Source organism: Lepidochelys kempii, chromosome 2, assembly GCF_965140265.1.
Source record: "Lepidochelys kempii isolate rLepKem1 chromosome 2, rLepKem1.hap2, whole genome shotgun sequence".
Taxonomy (NCBI): domain Eukaryota; kingdom Metazoa; phylum Chordata; order Testudines; family Cheloniidae; genus Lepidochelys; species Lepidochelys kempii.
The window spans coordinates 262,062,349-262,072,546 of NC_133257.1; the positions used below are offsets into that span (position 1 = coordinate 262,062,349).

A 10,198-nucleotide genomic window follows, 5' to 3' on the forward strand; every position below is an offset into this window, starting at 1 on the left:
CCCCCACTCTGCCTCTCTCCCAGACCCTGTCCCCTGCTTGCTCCTTCCCCCCACACCCCCCACTGAGGCCCCGAGACCAGAAAAGCTCTGTGCCCCTGCCATGTCCCCAGGGCTGTGGTGAGGGGAGATTTTTCTGGGAGCCCCAAATACCCCACTGTCCTGCCCCTGGCAGCATGAGGTTTGGGGAGGTTTAGTCTCCCCCTGCCTCCATTACACACTGCCCATGCTGGCCTTAAAAGTTTGTGGATCTTTTAGTAAATGAGACGTGGATAAAAACTGGAGTGCTCAGCATTTGTCAGCAGAAGGGTTAGTCTTAGTTGCAAACAGAGAATGAGGTCAGGAGTCAGTCTGTGACTGGCCATCTGCCAGGAAGGGTTTATAAACACAGCATTGTAGCCTTTCCTCTCAGTCTGTCTGGAATTCCTGCTCCGGTGCACAGATCTCTAGCAAATGGCTTTCTGGGCGGCAGTTCTCTGTGCGCTGTTAGCCTCAGTTCTCGGTGGGCTCTATCTCCTGGGAGCCTTTCGAAGGAGGAGACCCATGGAGCCTCCACTGGATAAAGGCCACATTCCGTGGCTGGGGTACGCGCTGGATTTCAGAAAGAACAGCGCAGAGTTCCTGAAAAAGATGCAGAGGAGACATGGGGACATTTTCACAGTGCTGATTGGAGGCTACTACTTCACCTTCCTAATGGACCCCCTCTCTTTTGGAGCCATAGTGAAGGCGTCAAAAGCCAAACTCGACTTTGAGACGTTTGCCGTAGAACTGGTAGCCAGGGTTTTTGGATATCAACAGTGTAAAAATGACCATAAGATTATTCAGGTGTCAAGCACAAAACACCTCATGGGAGATGGGCTAGTGGTCATGACTGAGGCCATGATGGAGAATTTGCAGACCCTCATGTTTCACAACAGGGACTCAGGAGAAGAGAGACCCTGGCAGCAGGATGGGCTCTTCCACTACAGCTACAACATTGTCTTCAGAGCTGGCTACCTGGCTTTGTTTGGAAACGAGCCAGGCACAGGGACAGAGAGTAAGGAGAAAACCAAGGAGCGTGATCTCATCCACTCAGAAGAGCTGTTTGATGAGTTCCGGAAGTACGACCTCCTCTTCCCCCGCCTGGCCTATGCTGTGCTGCCCCCTAAGGATAAAATGGAAGCGGAGAGGCTGAAGAGGCTCTTCTGGAAGCTGCTTTCTGTGAAGAACAGCCGTGAGAAGGCTAACATCAGCGGGTGGGTAAGTGACCAAGAACAGTTCCTGGCAGAGCTTGGGGTGCCTGAGTACATGCGGGACCGATTCATGTTTCTGCTTCTCTGGGCGGCCCAAGGCAACACGGGCCCGAGCTCCTTCTGGCTTCTCTTGTATCTCATGAAGCATCCCAAAGCAATGCAGGCTGTGAGGGAAGAAGTGGACAAAGTTTTAAGAGAGGCTGGCCAGGAAGTGAAGCCAGGTAGCCCTGTGGTTAACATCACCAGGGACATGTTAATGAAAACCCCTCTTCTGGACAGCGCAGTGGATGAGACCCTGCGCCTGACAGCAGCTCCCATTCTGATCAGAGCAGTGGTTGAGGACCTGAATCTCAAGATGGCCAATGGCAGGGAGTACGCCCTCCGCAAAGGGGACAGGGTAGCCCTGTTTCCCTACATCGCAGTGCAGATGGACCCCGAAGTCCATCCTGAGCCTTACACCTTCAAATACAACCGGTTCCTGAACCAAGATGGCACCAAAAAAGATTTCTACAAGAATGGGAAAAAGCTGAAATACTTTAACATGCCCTGGGGGGCAGGCACCTCAATCTGTCCTGGACGGTTCTTTGCTGTCAATGAAATAAAACTGTTTGTGTTCCTGATGTTGTCTTACTATGAGTTGGAGCTAGTTAACGAGAAAGAGGAGATCCCTCCGATAGACGTGAGCCGATGGGGATTTGGTTCGATGCAGCCCACTCACGATGTCCAGTTTAAATACCGTCTGCGTATTTAATTTGAAAACATGACCCCCTTCTGCTGCAGCCCTGTTGCGTACTGGCTCCATAATTCAGTCAAGAGGGATTGATTTGTCAAGCTGAATTGCAATAAAAGTTACAGAAGAGATTGGTCTGTGTAAAGATCTTCCATACCTGTTAGATGGTTATTATAACCTGTCTCTTTATTTGGCAACACAGCACTGCTCAGAACGTTAATGTTCACTCTACATGTTGCTCTCACCTTGGAACTCTCCGACTCACTGCAGAAATTCCCCTATCTCCTGTTACAGAATTGTAAGGGGCTGTGTAAGTGAATGCTTGCTGACATGCAAAGAAAACAAGAGTGTTAGTGAATTTCCTGAAGGAAAATAGGAATAGGGAGAGTTTCCTTAGCATGGATTTATGGGTTTTTATTTCTTCCACTCTTCTTACTGTAAATCTGAAATGTCTGACTGTGCATTTAGATATGGGGGGAGGGATAGCTCAGTGGTGTGAGCATTGGCCTGCTAAACCCAGGGTTGTGAGTTCAATCCTTGAGGGGGCCATTTCGGGATTTGGGGCAAAAATTGGGGATTGGTCCTGCTTTGAGCAGGGGGTTGGACTAGATGACCTTCTGAGGTCCCTTCTAACCCTGATATTCTATGTTTCTATTAAAATATATATTGAATGGACATAGGACAAATACATTCTTTATATAGGGATTAGGAACAAGGATACCAGAGATTAATTTAAAATTGTCTTGACTATAATCCCGCTGTACTTTGCTAAATTTTATTTTTATTAAAAGAATGCTGTCAGCCTGTTTAGGTCCCAGGAATTATTATTCTTTAAAGCAGAGGTTGTATTTGGAATGAATCTGGCAATTTGGCACAGTGACATTTTCCTAGGACTTACTTCTCTCCTCCCAATACTCAGCTTGATAAGAAAATGGAACAATCCAGAGGTCTTGCCTGTTTCATTTGGCTGCTCCACTTAAGTGAGCAGGAAAAGGACTTTTACAAATATATCAGAGCAAAAAGTAGTATATGTACAATTTTCAAAAGTGCCTAATTCCCATTTTCAGTGACTTAGTGACCTGTGGACAGATTTTTAAAGGTATTTTCAAAAACGTAGCTGCTTTTGAAAATTTTACTCCTAGAAAAGTAGTTCCATTAATAAATTAGGAGGGAAATAAAATTGAGGAATCACAAATACGTGAGCTATTCTGTTCCTTTTCTAAATCTAGCCTCAGGAGTAAAAGTCTGTACAATTAGGAAGCAATGAAAGACAAGCTTTGTAAAATACCTCTTGATAAAAAATTGGAAAATTTGAACATACATAAATCAGTCAGTCCAGATGACAGGAAAAATTTTCACCCAACTGCCCTCAGCTTGTGTGTTACTTATTTGGGCTTTGATTTAACATTTCCCCATGATTTTACTGGGAATAGAAGGGAAGCTTACTGGACATGTATGGTCAGACTAACTCTTCTTGCTCCTTTGCACTCAAACAAAATTTTACATGCTGTGTCCTAGGCTGTTAAAGGAATGAACTATAAAGCTTCGTGAACAATTGACAATTGGTTTTAAGAAGTTATGAAGATCTGGGGAGGTGACAGAAAACTGGACAAAAGGAAATATGGCATGAGGTAAGAAGAGTGTTCCTGACCATTCATGTTTAGTAAGGTTAACTTTTATTTCTTGTAAAATAACAAACACATCTTAAGAGAAGAATCACCGATCATCTACAGGCAATAAGAAGAAAACTTTTGGAAGGAATGAGAGAGTTGGTGGAGGCAGGGCTTGACTTGTGTTTAGAAGAACTTACAATTCAGAACCATCAAGCTGTGCCCATAGCTACCCCTAGGTAATCATGTAATCTTATTACTTTTATCACCAGCATCCCATCCCACTCCTCTCCTCTTGTTTGTTACCTGGGCTGTAATTTAACAAAGCTGTTAAGCAAGTACTTAACTGTAAGTCAAAGGATTTAAGCACATGCTTAAGTGCTGTGCTGAATCAGGGCTCACTTGAGTAACTAACAAGAGAGGAAAGGAGTACTTGTGGCACCTTAGAGACTAACCAATTTATTAGAGCATAAGCTTTCGTGAGCTACAGCTCACTTCCTCAGATGCATATCGTGGAAACTGCAGCAGGCCTGTTTCCTCTTGTTTTTTCCTACCCACCCCCCCCCAAGATGTTCTGGTTTAACTTGGATTTAAACTTGAAGAGTGGTCAGTTTGGATGAGCTATTACCAGCAGGAGAGTGAGTTTGTGTGTGTATGGGGGTGGGGGGGATGTGAGAAAACCTGGATTTGTGCAGGAAATAGCCCAACTTGATTGTCATGCACATTGTGTAAAGAGTTGTCACTTTGGATGGGCTATCACCAGCAGGAGAGTGAATTTGTGTGGGGGGGTGGAGGGTGAGAAAACCTGGATTTGTGCTGGAAATGGCCCACCTGATGATCACTTTAGATAAGCTATTACCAGCAGGACAGTGGGGTGGGAGTAGGTATTGTTTCATATTCTCTGTGTATATATAAAGCCTGCTGCAGTTTCCACGATATGCATCTGAGGAAGTGAGCTGTAGCTCACGAAAGCTTTTGCTCAAATAAATTGGTTAGTCTCTAAGGTGCCACAAGTCCTCCTTTTCTTTTTGCGAATACAGACTAACACGGCTGTTACTCTGAAACCTAACAAGAGAGGGTAGATGATAGAACAACAGCAAGATTACAAGGTTAGGAAGGCACAATGGGATGCTTTTAAATCATGTATATTTCTATCTGCAGCCTCCCACTGACCTTCTCACGTGTCATCAGTCAGGCTCCTGAGGCCTTATCTACAAGAGATGTTACTGTACAGCAAGCCAAAGTGTGAACATAAGAACAGCCAGACTGGGTCAGACCAAGGCCCATCTAGCCCAGTATCCTGTCTCCCAACAGTGGCCAATGCCAGGTGCCCCAGAGGGAATGAACAGAAGAGGTGATCATCAAGTGATCCATCCCCTGTCGTCCATTCCCAGCTTCTGGCAAACAGAGGCTCAGGACACCATCCCTGCCCATCCTGGCTAAGAGCCATTGATTAACCTGTCCACCAGGAACTGATCTACTTCTTTTTTGAACTAGGTCAACTGAATTTACCATACAGCAGCCTGCCACACCCTAACTGGCCACGTGGTCCCTGCTACTGTGCACTAAATGTTCCGTAGCGTGCTTTGACTGCAGAACTTTTAGTGCACAGTAGCAGAGTCCATATGGCTAGTTAGTGCACGGCAGAGTTCTGGCTTGCCATGCACTAACTCACTGTGTAGGCAAGCCCTGAGTGTCACTTTCAGGTCCAAGTGACAATCACTATAATAGCAACTGATCTAAAGTTGTTTTTACAGTGTAATTCCTACTATGTCAGGGGAACAAACTATAATGCGACACTCCCCTGACCTGGGTAAAAAATGTGATTCAGTCTTGACCACATAAAGGGAACTGAACTGTGTTTCAGGTGTGTCCTGGGCTAGGCTAGAACCTTGGATGATTCATATGATTAAAGAACACAACATGGTTCAGTCTAACAGCAGGAGCAAAGTATACTTTATCCTCATCAGGACACACCTGTGTTGTGTCTGGGGCCAAGGAACCAGCTATTAAGTACAATCAAGCCTAGGCAACAGAAAATATTAACTGGGAAGAAGTTCTAAGGAGATCCTAGAGTATCACCTGCAAGGAAATCTGATGCATTCCAAAGATATAACCAAGCACATAGGTGCACTACATTTAATTGGACCATAGCAGCAATTAACATTCTCTTTAGCCAATGCAACTTTCTACCTCTCTCTCGCTTTTGTTACTCTTTTTTCTCTTCCTTCCCCTGTTTGCTCTTCGGTTTCTTCCCTACCAGAGATCATATGGTATGTGTATGGTAACACCTATTGTTTCATGTTCTCTGTGTACATAAAATCTCCCCACTGTATTTTCCATTGAATGCATCCGATGAAGTGAGCTGTAGCTCACGAAAGCTTATGCTCAAATAAATTTGTTAGTCTCTAAGGTGCTACAAGTCCTCCTGTTCTTTTTGTAGAGATCGTACCTGTATCTTTTCCCATGTTGTTATCTGTGTCTGTTGTGAGAGCTCCTTGTTACTTTTTCCCCTTATACCCAACAACACTATAGAATTACACAGAGAAGAAGCAGGTTCTGTTTTCTGAGCTGAACTGCTCCTGAAACAATTAACAGAGCCTCACTATTGCCAAGTGGGAATGGGAGAAAGCGTTTACCCCTTGGACTTAACCCACTACTGTAACAAGGTTCTTTTTAACACCACCATGAGGTGGGGTCTGACTCAATAGGATAATGGGCAATGTAAAAAAAAAAAAGAACATCATGCTGGGAGATTTAGGTTGGACATTAGGAAAAAACCCATTGCTGTCAGGGTAGTTAAGCCCTGGGACAAATTACCTAGGGCTACTGTGGAATCTCCATCACTCATGGTTTTTAAGAAGAGGTTAGACTAGTGGTTCTCAACTTGCAACCCATTGGCCGCTTGTGGCCCAGTCAGCACAGAGCTGCAGCCCATGTGACATCCTCAGGGCCATTCAGGTAGTATTGGATGCGGCCCACAATGGTAAATAGGTTGAGAACCACTGAGTTAGACAAACACCTGTCAGGGATGGTCCCTCAGTGTGGAGGATGAACTAGATGTCCTATTGAGGCCCCTTCCAGTCCGACATTTCTATGATTCTATGACAGTGATGGATGAATACACCCCGCTCCCCCAAATTTCAAAGTTCAATTGAGTGCCCTATATTTGGATTCTTAGCCTAACTTCTGGTGTTTGCAAAAGTGGAGTGAGAATCTCACAAGAATCGGTTTCTTTGCAATGTGTCTGGCGCAACGTTGCAAACCTCAGTGATTTTTTGTCGATTGGGCTACTTTTGAAAGGTCTCAACGACAAAAAAATCTCGAATCGATGATTGGGCTAGACCTCATTTGCATTTCAGTTATGTGACAGTTTGGGCTATTTTGGTTAACATACAATAACGTTTTGAGTTTGGGGGCAATAAAATGCTCTTAATCCTGTTGGGAAAGGAAGGCACAAGAGGCTGATATCACATATGCCTGATATCACATAGGGGGTCACCCTAACCATGTTTGAGTCTTACCTAATATTGTTAGTTTGTAAATTGTAGCTCCCCCCCCCCAGTTCATTCTGTTGTGTCCCCTTTATTAAAGTCCTCTTGGTTTCAAATGCCTGGACTCTGGGCTTGGGGGTGGAGAAATATTGCCCTTTGGGGCACCCAGGATGGTGTATAGTTTCCCAGGTCTCCGAAGGGACTTGAGCTGGTGGTTTGTAAGTCATTAGAAGGATCCCCTGGAAAATTGAACCTGGCCCTTTTTGCTGCCGACAACACCTGGCAGAAGGGGGGGGTGGAGTGTGGGTGGGGCCACACCTGTCTGTTTGGGGAGGCACCACCTCCCCTGCCCAGCGCGGTCGGTCCCAGAAGTGATGGATTTGTCACTTCTGCCTCGCCCCTCTAGGGACGGCCCTGTCTGTAATAGACCCCTAACCTCTGGTTGAGTTACTGAAGTCCTTAAATCATGATTTAAAGACTTCAAGTTACAGAGAATCCACCATTTACACTAGTTTAAACCTGCAAGTGACCCCATGCTGCAGAGAAAGGTGACAAACCCCAAGGGTCTCTCTGCCAATCTGACTTAGGGGACAATTCCTTCTCAACCCTAAATAGGTTAGGTCCAGGCAGCGAATCAGGCACACAGAACAACTGTGTCTACCTTGGAACCTGGAATGAGCCCAGCCTGTGGAGAGTTGCACTTACCAGATACAGCAACGCATGGTGATTCCAGTGTTATTGACAAGTTCTCAGAGAAACTGAAAAGGTAACCACGGGGGCCAGGCCCAATGGGGGGGTGCCACGCCCACGGGGGCCAGAGGCAATGGGGGGGTGCCACGCCCACAGGAGCCAGGGAAATGGGGCTGCAACTCCCACAGGGGCCAGAGGCAATGGGGCGTACCATGCCCACGGGGGCCAGGGGAAATAGGGCTGCTACGCCCACATTACCTTTCACTATCATGGGAGCCAGGGGGGCCAAAATATACGTTTGCCCAGGGCACCATTTCCCCTAAGGCCAGCCCTGCTGCAGCATCTACTGAGCACCTGGACTCATTTCCCAGAACAGCTGCCGCAACAAAGCGTTGCTCCTGGGAAATCCTGGAGTGGTGCCACTCTAGACCCAGGGGTAGAGATCACTTAGAAAGATTCCTTTTTTTGCATTTCAAAAGCAATCTCACATCCCTTTAAATCACAGCGCTTAGGCTCTGGGACAGAGTTTGTGGGCATCGTGGAAGGGGCGGCGGGATTGGAATGGGGCCCACTGAATGCATTATCTTTGCATGGACATTTCCTGATATGTTGCTTCTGTGTTCTGCACCCAGCTGTCAAGTCTGAAACAAATAAAATAGGATTCCCCCTTTCCCCCAGCTCTTTGCGAAAGGAACAGCCACAGGTCACGAATGTGAGTCATTCGATATGATTGGTTAGCTGGATTCCTGATTGGGGTTTTGCCTGCTGATGTATTTCCCAGTTGCCTTCACGTTTGAATGTGCTGGAAACCAATTCCTGGGTGGAATAAATATTAGCGAGACAAGGTGGGGAAGGTAAGATCATTTATTGCTCCAACTGCCGTCGGTGACAGACACATGCTGTCCCGTTTACACAGAGCTTGTCTTCAGATCTGGGTGAGAAGAGCGCTGTGCGGAAAACTTTCTCTCTCTCTCTCTCTCTCATCAACAGAAGTGGGGCCAATAAGAGATATTGCCTCACCCACCTTGTCGCTCTAATATCTGGGGCCCAACGGGGCTGCAACAACATGGAATAAACATTGGATTTGATGCGTCAATCACCTGGCTGACTGGTACGACCTTTAACCAGAGCTGGACTAGATTAATGATCTACTTCCTGCAGTAACCCAGTGGAGTGATCTCTGATGCATTGGGAGGGAAGATGCTGCACCAGCGATTGGGCAAGGACCGTGGGCCAGCCCCTGGCTTTGGAGGTGCATTGGCAGGGCTTCTCCCAGCACCACTTGCTGCAGGGCCCTTCCCTGGAGTGGGGCAGGGCAGGGCAGGGGGAATTCTGGAGCAGGAACTGAAGTGAACCAAGAGGTTGCACGGGGGGGAAGCGAGCAATGAGCCGCTGGACTCGAGCGTGTGTGGGCTGCCCAGCCCAAGAGCTGAGCCTGGAGTGCCCTGGACCTGAGGAGGGCTTGGCAGAGACTCTCCCGCAGGTCCAACAGCCGCTCTGGTGCTCCCGGGGACCCCCAGCTGGTGCCTCCCTGCCCCGATGCCCATCCCCGGAGGATGGGGATTTGCTAGGGCAGGTGCTGGTTCCCTCTGCCCACGAGCGGTGCTGCCTGTCCAGGTGAGGCGGGGGGGCGCTGGGAGCCCCCTGGCCCCATGGGGTGCAGCAGCAGGATGGGGGCCGAGGTCTCAGAGGTGGAGGAGGGCTGGGCTTTCCCATGGCTGCGGCTCCTGTGCAGCCCAGCCGGGCCCGCTCTGCCGCAACAGAAGGGAAATTGACCGAGTCTTCAGGCTGGCTGCGCCCCACTTGCTTCCTTCCCTCTATTGTCTCCCACGATCCCCTGTGTTCCTTGGCTTCCCCTCCTCCCTCTGTCCCTGCTCCCTGCAGGAGCCTGTATCCTCTGGTGGATATTCCCCCACATCCCTGCCCTGGAGGATTGTTTCCCATGGCACATAGTTTTAGCCACGAGATTGCCCTCAGGTCTATGGCTTCACTGCAGGCTCAGGAAAAGGAGCCAGAAAGGAGCATGAGTCCTTATTTCAAGCATATGCTGTGACTTGAAAACGAAACAAAACAATGGGGTTCGGGGCTGGTGTCCAGAGGCATTGCATCACGCAATGGGGACTTGGTAGTACTTCTCTCTCTGGCAGTGGAGAGACCAGTACGGTGTATTCAGTCTGGGCACCGCGGTATGTGAATGATGTTGATCCAACAGAAAGAATATGAAGAGGCGCAACCAAAATGATTTGGAGGCAGGAATCGTCCTAAGTAAAGAACTAAGTATGCATCCAGCTAGGATGTGTTTGTGCTGTGCCTAGAACACAAGGGCCCTGAGTCTGATTGACACACCTGAATGCTACAGTACTATAATTATAGGAAAAGAATAACAGCAAAAACTATGGTCTAACTTCTTTGTCAACATAGTTTATTTAACAAAACAGTATTGAG

At 47.5% G+C, this 10,198-nt stretch overlaps 1 protein-coding gene across 2 annotated transcripts; it reads left to right on the forward strand.

Moving 5' to 3' along the window:
• The first annotated feature begins 422 nt into the window (after positions 1–422).
• CYP8B1 (cytochrome P450 family 8 subfamily B member 1) lies at positions 423–7,736 on the forward strand. 2 transcript variants are annotated; one of them, XM_073334807.1, is made up of 2 exons: positions 423–3,590; positions 7,679–7,736. In XM_073334807.1, exon 1 carries the CDS (start codon positions 451–453, stop codon positions 1,978–1,980), a length of 1,530 nt encoding a protein of 509 aa, XP_073190908.1. In that variant the 5' UTR covers positions 423–450; the 3' UTR covers positions 1,981–3,590; positions 7,679–7,736. The 2 variants fall into 2 exon arrangements, with proteins under 2 accessions (XP_073190908.1, XP_073190907.1); XM_073334806.1 differs by lacking the exon at positions 7,679–7,736 and adding an exon at positions 4,731–5,979.
• The last annotated feature ends 2,462 nt before the right edge of the window (positions 7,737–10,198 follow it).

Excerpts from the sequence above, each read along its gene's own strand:
- CYP8B1 (XM_073334807.1), top strand. The coding sequence starts at position 451 with ATGGCTTTCTGGGCGGCAGTTCTCTGTGCGCTGTTAGCCTCAGTTCTC.